Consider the following 16,037-nt stretch of genomic DNA (forward strand, 5'->3'; position numbering starts at 1 on the left):
TAGAAAAAGGGGTTAAAAATGGCCCTGGTCTAAGACTCATCATTGGATTAGTTTTAGCTCTCCTCAGCCTACAACAAACACCTTCAAAGAGGCATTTGCTTAGATCCAACCACTGCCACTTTTCTTGGACTGTTTCAGTTTTTTAGGATGAATATTGATAAAAGGATACTTTCAGCAGTTTTTTTATTGGTCCATTTCCATTTTGGTGAGTATTTCAAATTAGAAAATCTTGAGCTGAAATAATCTTTAGGCTAATAATCTAGTGTTTAAAAAGTATTCCTGGAACAATATTTCCATTACTGCTGCTAATACAGTGTGTGTTTATGTCTTTTCTACATCTGCATAAACAGTAGCAAGTGAGTATGTATTGATTCTTGAACATTACACTGAGAAACTGTAATCCTTTTATCTGCAGATTCAGAAATATAATAACTATAATAATAAATATAATAACAGAAAGGGAATAACTTCTTGTGACAGTGAATTCTGTAAAATATACTGTATAATAGTAGTTTCTGTGTCCAGTACCAGTAAGACCTGGCAAGTGAGTAGCCAAAGGAGGAGTAGTGTATAAAACAGCTTGCATTTAGATTTGGTTACTCATATAAGGCACCATTTATATGTTTCCATGTACAGTATGTGAGACCTGAGAAATAACTTCTTGTTTCCATGTTCACAGCACTGAGTGATTATGCACCATACTTCTATGACAATGGGCCACATAGTAATGGTAATCTGGCATTTTTCAGTCTTCCAGAGGACACACCAAAGGGTACGAGAGCTACTCTATGACTCTATGATATACCAAATTGTGTTGTGCAGTATGTAGATTTGTACTGGATAAAAGAGCATCACAGACTGAACAAACATGCTCACAACCTCACCTAAATAAAAGAATTTAACTTTTCTCACCATCTGTTTCCCCAATTTGGTGACCTGCCAATTCCCACCTACCAGCCAGCCCTCCCCTGATATATAACAGTGACCAACCAGGGAGAGTAAAGACTAACATGTGCTTTTTCTAAGACATGAAGCCAACCAACAACATCTTTTCAGACTGCTGTTCATGCTGCGTCACAGGGCAGTGTAGGACACTCAGTGGAAAGTGTTATCTGAGCTTACATAGATGGCCTCACAGACTCCTACATTTGCCTAGGGTCGCTGTGATTGACAGGGGAGAGAGAGCATGCCATCCCTCCCACCGAGAGAACAAAGGCAATTTTGCTCCCTTGGCTATCGGCGACGGACGGCTGTGTCATTGTCAGGGATTGACATTGTCTCCAGACAACAGGGCAAATATTTTTCTGTTGTGCCACTCTGAAGCCAGATATTAATCATTTGATATCATGCAATGAAGTACTTTCTGGCAAAGAGTAAACAGTATTAACAAGGCTGCTGTACAGTGGTTATATTTGTTTACAGCAAGTCTAGGGGTCTGCTTTAGAGTGTACAGTAATAGAAGTTCAGGTAAAGTGTAGAAGTAGTTTAACCATAGTATGGCATCAATTTAGAATTTATTTTGAAGACAATACTGATACTGTTTTTCATAATTTAGGAACGCATATATATGTTCTGAATGGAACTGATCCAGAGGGACAGCCTGTAAGATATGGCCTGGCCTTTGATCCAGGATCTAAAGAATATTTTAGTGTTGATCCCATATCTGGAATAGTTACTCTGAAAGAGGAACTTGACAGAGAGGTAGGCCTCTAAACCATAATAAATAATCTATCATTTCTTGGCAAAGACATGTATAGATACATACTGTATATACGTTTTTAAAAATATGATAATCTGATTACTCTTGCAGATACAGGATGAGATTGAGGTCCTTGTCAGTATTTCCGATGAGTTTAATAACGTAGGTAGACTAAAAAGTATCATAAAATGTTTGCTGCTCTGAATGTGTAAAGTTGTTAACTAATATGGTCTTAATTAATATGTGTGAAGATAGTAGAAAAAGTGAGGGTGTTTGTGATGGACGCCAATGATGAGGAGCCACGGTTTCAGAACCTGCCCTCCACTGTGGATGTGCCAGAGGTAAGGGTCATGACCTTTTACTGAAACAACAACATGGCTTCTTTACATTTTAAACAACTAATTCAGATAGAAATATACTCTGTATGTGTGTGTGTGTGTGTGTGTGTGTGTGTGTGTGTGTGTGTGCGCGCGCGTGTACAGAGCACACCCTCTGGGAGCAGTATATTTAAAGTGCAGGCTTTGGACAGAGATACAGGTTCAGGTGGATCTGTCACCTACTTTCTTCAAGTAAGTACTTATCTTTCCAATCCTACAAGCTCTAGATTAGCACGTGGATTATCTATGTTGATGTGTGACTCATAAACTAAATAAAAAAATTTTACATTAAACTTTTTATATTTCTGTTCCCTGCTAAATCTTTTAGTAGAAAATCATTGTAAAAATTGAGGACTGGAAGGTTAATCTGATTGCAGTGAAAATAATAATTCACTTTATGTGCACTTGACCTAAAACTAAAATGTGCAGCATACTAAGCACTCGTGCTGTTTGGGATTAGATTATAATCACATTTGTGTCAGATACTAAGGGCTAAGCTCTCAGCTCTCTGAGAAATGGTAGTGATTCATGATTGCACAGGAGTGACATTTCAACTTCATCAGTCTGGGTATATGAGTTTTCAACCTTAAGGTGCGCTGTATGGGTATCAAGATCCAATATACTTCTGGGTACATACATAGCTATTTGAACACAATTTCAGAATTTTTCCTCTGTACACCAGTACAAGGAACATCTTCTACAATGGACAATCACATCTTGATTGCTTCTTTTCAAATCCATTGTGGTGGTGTACAGAGGCAAAATTACAAAATTTACAAATACTTATGAACCCGACTGTAGATACATTTCACTGTAAAGAACCCATTGCTAACAATAATAATGTTTATTCAGCTTGCATAATACTGCCATTAGAGCCCTAAACTCTAGTTTAAACTAAAGTACAAATTAATTTACATTAGTCTCTGTGTCGGATAGGCATTTAGGCTTTAATAACACTGCCTTTTGTTCTAATATGTAGAGCACTGGCCCAAACACTAAGTTTGCTATTGACCACTACAGTGGAGTGTTAAGGATAAAAGAGGGTGAGGCTCTCGATTATGAGAGCGTGAGGACACATTTTGTTACTGTGGTGGCAAAGGTGAGTGTGACTTTATGTTGTTTTTAATACAATCAAAAATGAACAGTCTCCAACATGTTTCTTAAACTTGTGAAACATACAGTAAAAATAAGCTTGATGTGTCTATTCTAGCCAGAGAGCGGCATCAAGCAGTATTATTGCACATAAACTGAGCGGCTATGGGTTAAACTTCTCTACACTTTTTAGTAAAATATGTAGAATAAAGTTTCCAACTATGGGTGTAGGATATGTAGTACATTTTATTTGGTTGTATTTGTCTGGTTTTTTTATTATTATTATTATTATTTGTTTTGTTTTGTTTTGTTTTGTAGAAGGTGATAGTCATGATCTCATCCTGTCTAGTGTGTGTGGGAGATTAAATACCTAAAATCATTTGATTGTAATTTCATATCTAAGCTCTCGGAAAAGTTTACAGCCAAAATTAATTAATTTTGTAGCTGTAAAGGTAAAACCACACTACTGGCTCATTGTGCTCAAAAGGCATTTCTACTGTTACCTTAAACTGGCAACTCATACCAACCTGTAGATAACTCATACTCTAAAAGAGATCTAAAGGTGAATTTGAAAGAAAAGAAAAAAAAAAACCAATGAAATTCTGTTGAATGTGATCCAATTAGTAGGAAGTAACATAAAAAATATTTTTATGCTTGTTAAAGGGTTAATTATGCAGCATTTAAAATGAACAAAAATAGTGTCGAATTTGAAAATTGTTTTCCATGATTTATTATCTGTAATCACTGTAAATGCATGGAAAACACTGATTTGTTGTTTGTCAGTTTTGTTTAGCTTAACCAAGATTTCCAATAGTTTTGTGATTGAATAACAAATTTGCAATATTCAAAATACCTAATATGATCGCTCTCATTGCTTTAAGGATGGAGGTGGAAGTTATAATGGAAGGGAACAGGTGATGTCATCGTCCGCTACCCTGACAATAAATGTGATTGACAGTCAGGACACGCCTCCCAGTTTTGTCGGTACACCATACTTTGGCTATGTTTATGAAGTCTCTTCACCTGTGAGTGCTCATTTTTTCCATTATTCATGGTAGTTTTGACCTAATCTGACAATAATAATAATAATAATAATAATAATAATAATAATAATAATAATAACTGAAGAGTATAACCTAATAAAAAAGTAAACATATCAGCTATAATAATGCAAATATTTAGATTTACAAGGAGCGTTAAGTACTGAATAATCAAGACAATGGTCTGGTACACTTACAGCAATCCAAAAATCACAGTGTCTCAAATTGTAAATGTTTGGCACTCATTTTTCATGGAGATTGTAAAAACACCTTTGAGGAGTCTCTTGAGAAAAAGTTGATGTCCACTGTTATAGCAGTGAAAGATTAATTGATTTCTGCTCTGCTTTGTATGAAGATACCTTTAAGCCCCTTATCAATGCAACACTCTTTCAGTGTTTTTCAGTGGTAAAGTATGAATTGAAGTTTAGCAAGATTATTTACATCCTCAATTCCGAAAAAATTGGGACAGTATGGAAAATGCAAAAAAAAAAACATTTGAAAATTCAATTCACCCTGTACTATATTGAAAACACACTAACACGTTATTTGATGTTTTACTTTGTGAATTAAATTTATTTATATATATATTTATTATACACTCATTTCAAATCTGATGACTGCAACACACTCCAAAAAATTGGAACAGTCGACTGTTTACCACTGTGTAACATCATCTTTTTTTTTAATAACATGTATTTAGCATTTAGGCACTGAAGACACCAGTTGGTTAAGTTTAGCAAGCGGAATTTTCCCCCATTCATCCATTATGCATTTCTTCAGCTGCACAACTGTACAGAGCCTTTATTGCCTTATTTTCTGCTTCATAATGCACCACACGTTCTTATGCTAGCACTCGCACTCTCTGCTTACACAATCATGCGCTTGTAATTCGGGCAGAATGTGGTTTGGTGTTGTCCTGCTCTGGATTTACATTTACATTTACATTTATTCATTTAGCAGACACTTTTATCCAAATGGATGGCAGCATATGTTGCTCCAAAATGTGTACATATCTTTCTGCATTATTGCTGCCCTCACAGATGTGCAAGTTACCCACGCCATGGGCACTGACACGCCCCCATACCATGACAGACGCTGGTTTTTGGACCTGACGCTGATAACAGCTTGGATGGTTCTTTTACTCTTTAGCCCAGTGAACACAATGGCTGTTTTGTACATAACTATTTGAAATGTTGACTTGAAATGTTGATTTGAAAACACGATTCTGCTGTGCTACTGTCCATCTCAGATGAGACCGAGCCCAGAGAAGTCGGCGGTGCTTCTGGACAGTGTTGATGTATGGCTTCTGATTTGCATAGTAAAGCCTTAACTTGCATCTGTGGATGCAGCGGTGAATGGTGTTTAATGACAAAGGTTTACCAAAGTATTCCCGAGCCCATGTCAGGATATCCGTTACAGACTCATGGCAGTTTTTAAGACAGTGACGTCTGAGGGATCCAAGATCACGTACATTCAGAAGTGGTTTTCAGCCTTGCCCTTTACTCTCCGAGATTTGAACATTTACAAATCACTCCTCCTCTTTGTTTTTATTAGCATTTTCCATACTGTCCCAACTATTTTGGAATTGGGCTTGTATTTGATTATTTATTTCATTTATTTTTAATATTTTTCAGGGATCTGAAATATTCACTGTTTTTGCCAAAGATGGAGATGTAGAAACTACTAATCCAATTGTTTATTCTATTCAAAGTGGTATGTATCATCTGCTGTACATCAAGTAATTTAGGGTAATTAGGTACCATTATGTTTGGCATAATTTAACTGCATCATTCACTTGTGATTTGTTGAGTTTCCCATGCTATTGCTGTGTCCATTTTTGTGTTTTTGTTTTTTATAGGAGCTGATGGTGTATTTGGCATCAACAAAACAAGTGGCTGCATCACTCTCCTAGCCTATCCTGATCATTTAAGAAAGGAAATGTTTAATATCCAGGTCAAGGTCAGAATTTATTCAAATGGATTTTTTTATGTCAGTCTTTAGAATAAGCTCTGTAAAACTGAATCACATTCTTTAGATACCATCTGTATGCTTGTCGTTTTTGTGAAACTGCACAAATTTGCTTAGAAGAGCAAATTTTGCTTATTGTCAGGCTTCAGAGGTGAATTCACGGGGAAGTGTCATGGACTTTGCTATCACCACTGTAACTATTCGAGTAATGGATCTGAACAACCACCCCCCTACATTTTACGGTGAGAATGGCCCACAGGACACCTTTGAGTTGACCATGTATGAACATCCTCCAGAGGGAGAGATACTGAGGGGCTTGAGGATTACAGTCAATGACTCAGACCAGGTAAGCTTTCATAATGTTACAAATAAATAAATAAATATGAACACTTTATTAGGAACATATTAATTCTGGGGGTAGAGCGTCCCTTTGCTCTCAAAACAGCCTCAATTCTTCATGGCATGGTTTCCACAAGATGTTGGAAACATTCTATTGAGATTCTGGTCCATGTTGACATGATTGGATCATGCAATTCCTGCAGATTTTTCCGGTGCATTTTCATGCTGTGAATCTCCTGTTCTAGCACATCCCAAAGGTGTTCTATTGGATTCAGGTCTGGTGCCTGGGAAGAACACTGAAGAACACTGAACTCCTTGTCATTTTCATGAATCCAGTTTGAGACAGCTTTTGCTTTGTGACAGGGTGCATTATTATGCTGGAAGTAGCCATTAGAATATGTGTAAATTGTGGCCATGAAGGGATGCACATGGTCAGCAACAATACTCAAATAGGCTGTGGCATTCAAACTGTGATTGAGAAGCCCAAAGTGTGCCAAGAAAACAGTTCCCACAGCATTACACCACCTTCACCAGCCTGGACTGTTGACACAAGGCAGGTTGGGGTCATGGATTCATGCTGCTGGTGCCAAATTCTGACCCGACCATCTGTTTGAACCTGACATGGTTTTCTGCTGTTGTAGCCCATCCGCCTCAAGATTCAACATATTGTGCATTCTGACATGCTTTTCTGCTCACCACAATAGTAAAAAGTGGTTATCTTAGTTACTGTAGCCTTTCTGTCAGCTTGAACCAGTCTGGCCATTCTCCGTTGGCCTCTCTCATCAACAAGGTGTTTCTGTCCGGAGAACTGCCACTCACTGGTTGTTTTTTTTGTTTTTTTTTGCACCATTCTGAGTAAAATAAAAGGTTGAATAAATCTAATTAAAATTTAGATTTTTCAATTTGTACATAATGTCAAATGAATGGCGTTTACATTTAACACCACACACTACAGGGAGTTATAGCACACGGTTTGGCTCATGCTATGCTCAGGGCATACTGGCATGTGACATTTGCTACCTTCCTGTCTGTGTTTCGGGAGCAAAGTATACATCTTTTTTGAATAGATATTCCACCCGATCGTCGGACGTCCACAGCAGCAGGTGGAGTTTTCCTCACTCGCATGATGGTCATTGCTGCTTGGATTGGGGCTTGGAGCATGGCAGTATCTTTATGTGTGACATGACCAGGGCATGCCCCAGCTGGCTCAGGTAGATCCAGTGACGTTGGCCACGTTATGAAAACTTCCAATCTGGGATGTTCCACATCCAGAAGATGAAAGCATCTGTGTCTGTCTATTTCAAAATGACTAATAGAGTGCCCCTACGCCCTCTGACAGTTTGTGATACTTTAAATGATTACCTATGGGAAACATGAACTCAATAAATAGTGGCATTTATTAATACTGCATAGGCAGAATTGAGTGCTTTTGACTGTATACTTTGGTATTTTTAAAAAGCAATAATTAAAACAGAAACTGAAAACAATGACATGAAGTCATTAGGAACAAATTGACTGACAAAGTCATGAAAAATTGGAATGATAGAATAAAGCACCTCTGAGATATGACAAAAAGTACACCTCGGGGGTCTGCGGGCATCCCAGTCGGTAGGATTACCACCATTCTGATAGAGGTGAAGCACCTCCATTTGCCACGATTCCCTAAGATCCCATCATGGGATTACTTAAGGCCCTCCTCATGATGAAAAACCAAAATTGGTATCTTTAAAAAACTGCATTTTTGCTAGTGATCATGTCAGTAAAATAAGTGGGAAAACTGCATTCTCTGGCAATATGTTCACCTTTTATGCCTTAGTGGACAGATGACTCTGGGGTGACCTTGTGGCTAAACCCAGGTTTTCTGCTCAAGGTCAATTATGTAAACTAATCATTTGATCTTCAAGTGTTACATGAAGGCAAACTTCAAAACAAGGAAACAAAGTGTTCCTTGTTAGATCAAATGGTCTAGACCAAACGGTGACAATCCAAATCTCAGATCAACTGATCTGTCATGAAGGAAAGACATGAGGGGCTCTCATGGCCATAACCATGGCCTATAGACAGGCCCTATGGTGCCATGTAACTCTACGAGAAGTGTCAGCTCTTTGTGGGCATTATTTATATGCATGCTGCTTCAGGAAGTCTGTACTGCTGCTACCTGGGAATCACTAACCACTTTCTACAGGTTCTAAGGTTAATGTCTCCTTTTCCAATGTTGTTAGTGTAGCAGTTTCAAACATTTTTGCAAATGGTTAAATCCAGGATCAAGTCAAATTATGAACAATCAAATCCAGTAATCTCAGGAATCTACATATGAGGAATAGAGCCCATAATGGGAAAAACTGACTACTAATTTATAGTGTTTATAGATAGTATATGCAGTGCACTTAAAGTCAACCTCATTTATGTATTTTGTTTCCTCAGGGCGCAAATGCAAAGTTCAACCTAAGGCTGGTGGGGCCAGGTCATATGCTGCAAATGGTCCCAAAGACTGTCCTTAATGAAGCTCAAGTCACTTTATTAGTAGAAGATTCCACTGCAATAGACTATGAGAAATTCCACTTTCTGACATTCAAGGTAATCTGACTAATTATATGACAGAATAAGTTAGTATAATAAAGCATATTTTGAATCCACAGCATAGAAAGAAACAGGAATAAATGTAGGAATAAATAAGAGATATTCTTTTTTTTTAGATGCACCTGTCTGTGATTTACTACATTATCATTTGGTTTATAATTCACAAAGTCTGTCATTAATTCCTACTTAATGCCAACCAGCATAATTCCAAACAATATAAATACTGTATGTTTGACAAGAATTACATCTATAATTTATAGTTATCTTTTGCTTATCTTTCATATGTTTCTGTATTACCAAAGTCATTGTGAATGGAATGAAGAGCAAGAAGAAGGAATTTATATGAGATTTCCTGTCTTTTTAGATTCTTGCATTGGAAATTGACACCACTGAGAGATTCAGCGCCACTGCAGATATAGTCATACATTTGCTTGACACTAACGATAACGTTCCAAGTTTCTCCTCTGATTTCTATATTGCACGAGTCCCAGAGAACTCACCAGGTGGCTCCAATGTTGTGTCTGTGACAGTAAGTATAATCAAACTATGTACTTCTGCCAAACCAATAATTATAGTGTGATATTCAATTCAATTCAATTCAATTTTATTTGTATAGCGCTTTTTACAATAGACATTGTCTCAAAGCAGCTTTACAGAAATTGAAATTGATATTGAAATAAAAATATTTTACATATTGATCATTCACCCTGGAAGTACAAGTTATGACACAAGAGTATATATATATATATATATATATATATATATATATATATATATATATATATATATATATTAGAGTATATAATAATACGACATATATTTAATAATGTCAGATTTTGATCAAAGGAGACATTTAAAACATCCAAAAAACTGAGTAACCAACTTACATATCCAGTGGGCATTACAGACAAGTAAGCTGAAGATAGCAGTGCATTTAGTGTCATGTAAACTGGACTGTTGTCACACATTTTTGCTTTTTCTAGTATACAGTAATGGTTTTATGGGTAAATATATTGCTACAAGCCTTGTTTCTCCAAATAAATCTAACAATCTGTCCGTGTAAATACCGCAACCTCCACCCGAGGCAAATTCAAACAGTCCGCGTTGAGTTGATTTGACCCAAGGAGCTGGGCTTCAACTGTCAGTGAAAATGACCCAGCCACTAACCCAGCGGTTGGGTTACACAAAACTACCCCCAAACTACCCAAGACTGAGAAAATAACCCAATTACATGACCAAAAAGGCTCAACCCAGTGTTGGTGTAGAAAAAATAACACAACATTTTAGTGTGTACTTCAGCCAATTTGCATCATATCATTTTATTAACCATTTTTATAAATGCAGTGACAGTAAGCTTGTGATAAAGTTATATGAACACTATGAAGTTATATAACACTAACATGTCTGCCTACATACTTCACATTAAGATTTTTTATTACTACATTTATATCATGTGTCATTTTCTTATGCTCTTTCCAGGCTAAGGATCCAGACTCTGGTTTGTGGGGTGTTGTCAAATACTCTATCCACGGCCCAGGATCAGATCTGTGAGTAGAATTGCCCTTACTATCTCACATATCTCCAGCTCTATGTACTGTATGCAATGGACATGTACACAAAGTTCAAGTTTTAAAAACTTACTTGAATCTGGGAAAACAAAAGACATGGGTTTGTTGTCAGGATATTGAAAAGCTTTGTTTAATGTTGTGCTTTTGGTCAAAATACAATGGCTTTTTATTTAACCATGCTGCACAGGGTTTTTGAGTAGGTAGGGTGAATTAAGTTTCATGAAGTTTAAAAATAATTATCATACAGTTGTCATCAGTGAATTTATTATAATTAACCCCCAAGTACAGACCAGGTGTTTCTGTGGGGAAACTCCTTGATTTCATCTGACTCCTGAAGCCATGGTCCACAAAGAGCTTACAAAGCATGTATGGTATCTCACTTGTTGAAAGGTATTGATTAAATGTTTTGAATTTCCAAAACATGAGATATACCATGGAACACCATTGTCCGTCATCAACAAGCAGAGAAATTGTGTACCACAGTGACATTACTAAGAACAGGACAGCCCTCCAAAATTTACAAAAGGACAAGACAAAAAAAATTACCAGGGATGCTGTGAGTAGACCTAGGGCAACATGAAAGTAGCTGCAGGAATATCTGACAATTACTGATTACTCTCTGCATGTGACAACAATCTCTCTTATTCTCCACATGTCTGGCCTATGGAATAAGGTGGCTAGACAGAAGCCCTTTCTCACAAAAACATCCAAGCTCAAATAAATAATCCCAAACCATGTAGCCAAAAAAAATGGTTTATTGCTGCTTTTCTTCGGCCAGCAAAGCAGATTTTATCAAAGTGGAGAGAATCATGAACAGCTACTAATACCAGTTGATTTTAGTGCAAAACCTTCAGGTGGCTGATAGTAAGCTGAAGATGAAAAGGAATTTCACCTTTCAGCTCAACGATGACCCAAAGCCTACATCCAAATCAAGAAAGGAATGGCTTAACCAAAAGAAGATCAATGTTTTTGAATGACTTAATCCGAGTACAGACCTGAATCCAACTGAAAATCTGTGGTATGACCTGAAGCGGGCTGTACACATGAGATGGAAGAAAGAGTGGGAAAATATTGCCAAGTCAAGATGTGACATGCTAATAGACTGTTGTGCAAAAAGAATGAATGGTGCAATAAATCAAAAGGTGCTTCAAAAAAATATTAATTTATGGATGTGCACACTTATGCAACTAGGTTATTGTATGTTTGTTTGTTTTTTCTTTTATTTCTCTAAAAAGTTTATGATTTTCATTTTATTTGTATTCTTTGTAATTTCACTTTAAAGGTGAGAAAATATATGGCATGATTTACCTTATTTTCATTCTTTTACTTCACAAAAACCTGTCATTTTAACAGGGGTGTGTAGACCTTTTATATCCACCGTAGCCTTATGATCACCTCAATTTAATGTTTTTACTTAAGAAGAATCTATGTGTAAAATATTTTTAACAGTATTTGCATTTATAGTTTTCAGAATGCTGCAGATACTTTAGACTCAGACTGTGTAATCCACTTTCCTGTGTCTACTCATTTCCTGCCCTTTTACTTCTGCAGTTTCTTCATCCAGTCAGATTCAGGGATCATCTACACTCAGCCCTGGGCCAGTCTGGACGCTGAGGTGAAATCCAAGTACAATTTCTTTGTTAAGGCAGAGGACACAGAGGGAAAATACAGCCTTGCTGAAGTTTTTGTCACAGTTCTGGATCTCAATGATCATCCACCGGAGTTCAATGAGAATATTTTAGAGAAAACAATGATTATTGGTGCACCTGTGAAAATAGAGGTCAGATAGGTTTTGTTTGTTTCTTTATTTGAATATTTTATGATTTTAGTATAAGAATTGTAGTAAAAATACTTGCTAAACTATTTCTTGTGTTGTTCAGGCAATAGACGATGATGCAGAGGAGCCAAACAATGTTATTGAGTATTCCATCATGAAAGCAGAACCGGACAATATCTTTGACATCAATGCAGATACAGGAGAAATCAAATTGAAGCCCTACATCAAGTCAATGGACATAGTGCAAAACATCACAAATCAGAAAGACTGCACCTGGTCTGTGGTGGTCCAGGCCAGAGACAGAGGCTCTCCATCTTTCAGTACAACCACACTTGTGAAAATTGATATCACAGAAGCGGTAAGTTATAGCTCTCTGATTATATTTTGATAGCAGTTTAATCTGTAGAACAAAGTGAAGCACTTTTTTGTGAAAAATGTAACTGACATTACAAATCAGAATGAAGCAAAAATAAACTTTTAACACTCTAACTTATTTTATGTTTTGTTGCTTAAATTTGTGATGTTTTATTGCTCTTGCAGATCAAATCCAGAATGATTTCTTACTTCTTGAGCCTAAGAACCCGACCCTGGACTGTTTTTGCTATATGTTCCAGCACTGTCATCCTCCTGATCTTAATGGCAGTTTTCATATCTTCCATAACTTACTGGAACTCTGTGAAAAAGTCCCGGGTCAACCCACAGTGCAAGATCAGAAAGATTACAAGGAGGGCCTAATTATGATTCTCTCTTCCAGCAGTGCACAAATGCATTTTGTCACCATCACCAATGTTGAGTGTTCTTCATTTCTTCCGTGAATCTTCCATCCTTTCATTTTACGTTCAGATGACACAATTGAAGTCTGTAAAAGAGGGCAAGAGCCAGAGCACTATAACAATAACACTTTTGAATTATGAATAAAAACAGAATAAATACCCATCCTTTGGACTTAAAATTCATAGCTTGTAGCTAAGACCCATCTTATGAGACTATGTGATCTGGGTGCCTTTTTTCAACCCTTCTGATCTTGTATTACTGTGAAATCAGGCTCTGATGTATAAATATCTTTTAATCAAATTCTGCATTGTGTTCCCAAATGAAATTTATTATTGGATTAATGACCTTTTATTAACTATCCCTTCTGTTCATCCACACATAATATGCTGTAATATTGCTAGCATATGTGTGTTAGATTATGCTAACAGTTTGTGTGTGTATGTGTGAAGTATGCTTCTTAACACCACAAATGTTGAGTTACCTCTTGCAGTCTAATTTGTATATGCTTTCAGTCCCATGGACTTGATGTGTCTTTGTGCTCTTTTACAGACACAACTCAATGGCCCATTGGTATCCTTCTTAATGAAAAGTAGAGAAAATCCCATGCAAATCCTTGGCATGATTGCAGCTGTCATTATAGCTTTGGTTTTTGTGACAGTCTTGATCTCTACAGCTACTTTCATGCGTAATAAAAAGTCTAACAAGATCTTGCCTTCTCGACGGATCATCAGAAAAAAACCTAGGAACTTCCATAATCCCTTCAAACAACAGAACAATAGTGAAAGGTTCATGAAAGAATCTGAGGTCGCAGAGAATGTCAACTGTAACAATAACAGTGTTGGTGTACATCAGTCCCTACCTCTTCCACCTCCACTGCCAGGCTATTCCAGACTCGGAGAGCGGCGTTGGGTAGTGCCATCCATTCCTGAAACAGTGGCAAAGAGGAAGTGCTTCAGGAACAACCCGAGCCACATCAACACAGCACTGGTTTCTGAGCTCAAATTAAGACTTGAGCAGAAGAAATTGATGAACCAATGCTAGTGTTTGAGTATATGTGTATATTTGAGATGTGCACATTTTACACGCTCCCATTTATATTGATGTTCAGTGGGGATGTAAGAAGTGTGTAAACATTAGCCAATCATCTGGTCATGTATCATATGATATGAGCAATATATGGCTTACTTGTCCTGAGGACAAGCTCTCAGCCTTCATTTCTGTTTCACTGCCAACCATATGAGCTAATTAGTTTTTAATGTTATCAAAGTTAGTAGCAAACTCCCACCATACTAATCTTCCAGGTATTGTAAAAATTATATCCCAGATGAAATTCTACTGAATTTTATGAATGGCAATTTTAATCAAAAGTTGAGTCTTCTGGTTTCTGTATCTTTTTGATTACCACAAGGTTGGTTAAAATCTCTCACTGCCAAATTATTTCCAATGAATTGTTGTTTTTCCAGACTTTGATATTTGTATCATTTTATTATTTCCAAAAATTCTAGATTGTTTTCCTACCTTATGTATTTAGAACAGTTTTCATAGAAACTGTTTCATGATTTTCCAAATCCCCAGAACTGTACTGGACCATTCTTCGAAAAGATATTCCCTCAGTTGGTGTTTTGATGATGATGGTGGAGAGCACTTTCTAACACAGTGCTCCAAAATCTCCTATAGCTGTTCAATTTGGTTGAGATCTGGTGACTGTGAAAACTATAATAAGTTTTACATACTTTTCATGCTCATCAAACCAATCAGTGTGCCCTCATGCTCTGTGGCATGAGGTATCAGGATACAAATGTTTCATTATAGGATAAAGATGATCAGTCAAAAGAACTTTGCATTGATTTGCAGTAACCCTTCCATCCAAGGGACAATATTTAATCAGTTTTGTCCTGCCATTGTTAATTATGTGGCTTACAAAAAGGAATCTTTATTATACAGTATGTGTTATATGTTGTTTATACAACTGTCTGTAATTGTTTGGCATTTTAGTGTCTTTCTATGTGAAATAAATAAATATAATAGTGTTGTCATACCGCCGCAAACCAACAACTCCATTTCCCAGAATGCACCAAGAACTACAAACATACACTTCACAAACACACACATGCTGTGTCTGAAACTGCTCCATATCTCCTATATAGTGCACTATATAGGGTGTCGGCCATATTGTAGTGTTGTTCGAATTCTGAGTGAACAACTTCCTTCCCTACATTTGTTTACTCATTTATACCCACAATGCACTCTGATTTCGTGTGTACATCCAATGTACACTCGCCAACACACTATTTCCCATAATCCAACGCGAGACGGCGATAGAACGCAAAAGAAGAATAAACATGGCGGATGGGAACATCGGAGATGGCCACTTTTACAAATGTAACGTTTTATTAATTAAAACGCATCTGTATTGAGATATTTTGAAGCGAAATGATACAGTTACGAAGTGATACAATTATTGATTGGCACAGTATTTATTTTCAGCCACTTAGTTTGAAATTTAACTTCACTTTTAAACTACCAACTGTACACATCAAATGATAATTTGGTGGATTGTTAACATATATTAGTTAATTGAAGGTATTGACTTTTTAATTAAGTTAAGGATGGATGGGGATGTGTGTGTGTATATATATGTATGTATGGGTATATATATATATATATATATATATATATATATATATATATATATATATATATATATATAGGTGCATTTGTTTCTTAGAGGAGTTGGAAGTATTTTGTATTTTGTCTAATGTCTTCTTACCCATAGATGGCATCTTCGAGCTAACAAAGCACACCTTAAAGTTGGTATTCTTT

At 36.6% G+C, this 16,037-nt stretch overlaps 1 protein-coding gene across 1 annotated transcript; it reads left to right on the forward strand.

Moving 5' to 3' along the window:
• Positions 1-424: 424 nt before the first annotated feature.
• Positions 425-14,255, forward strand: cdhr1a (cadherin-related family member 1a). Its single transcript, XM_053620179.1, has 16 exons — positions 425-772; positions 1,556-1,701; positions 1,811-1,865; positions 1,955-2,040; positions 2,182-2,268; positions 3,056-3,175; positions 4,050-4,193; positions 5,843-5,921; positions 6,067-6,167; positions 6,319-6,522; positions 8,940-9,092; positions 9,460-9,624; positions 10,575-10,642; positions 12,215-12,443; positions 12,544-12,798; positions 13,764-14,255. Exons 1-16 carry the CDS (start codon positions 670-672, stop codon positions 14,253-14,255), a joined length of 2,487 nt encoding a protein of 828 aa, XP_053476154.1. The 5' UTR covers positions 425-669.
• Positions 14,256-16,037: the final 1,782 nt, after the last annotated feature.

The sequence above is a fragment of the Ictalurus furcatus genome, chromosome 3 (assembly GCF_023375685.1).
Source record: "Ictalurus furcatus strain D&B chromosome 3, Billie_1.0, whole genome shotgun sequence".
Classification (NCBI taxonomy): Eukaryota; Metazoa; Chordata; class Actinopteri; order Siluriformes; family Ictaluridae; genus Ictalurus; species Ictalurus furcatus.

Bases quoted from the DNA above. Each gene is read 5' to 3' on its own strand.
- cdhr1a (XM_053620179.1), top strand. From the start codon at position 670: ATGTTCACAGCACTGAGTGATTATGCACCATACTTCTATGACAATGGG. The intron at 4,194-5,842 runs GTGAGTGCTCAT...AATATTTTTCAG, and splicing joins TTTATGAAGTCTCTTCACCT to GGATCTGAAATATTCACTGT. The intron at 10,643-12,214 runs GTGAGTAGAATT...TTACTTCTGCAG, and splicing joins CACGGCCCAGGATCAGATCT to TTTCTTCATCCAGTCAGATT.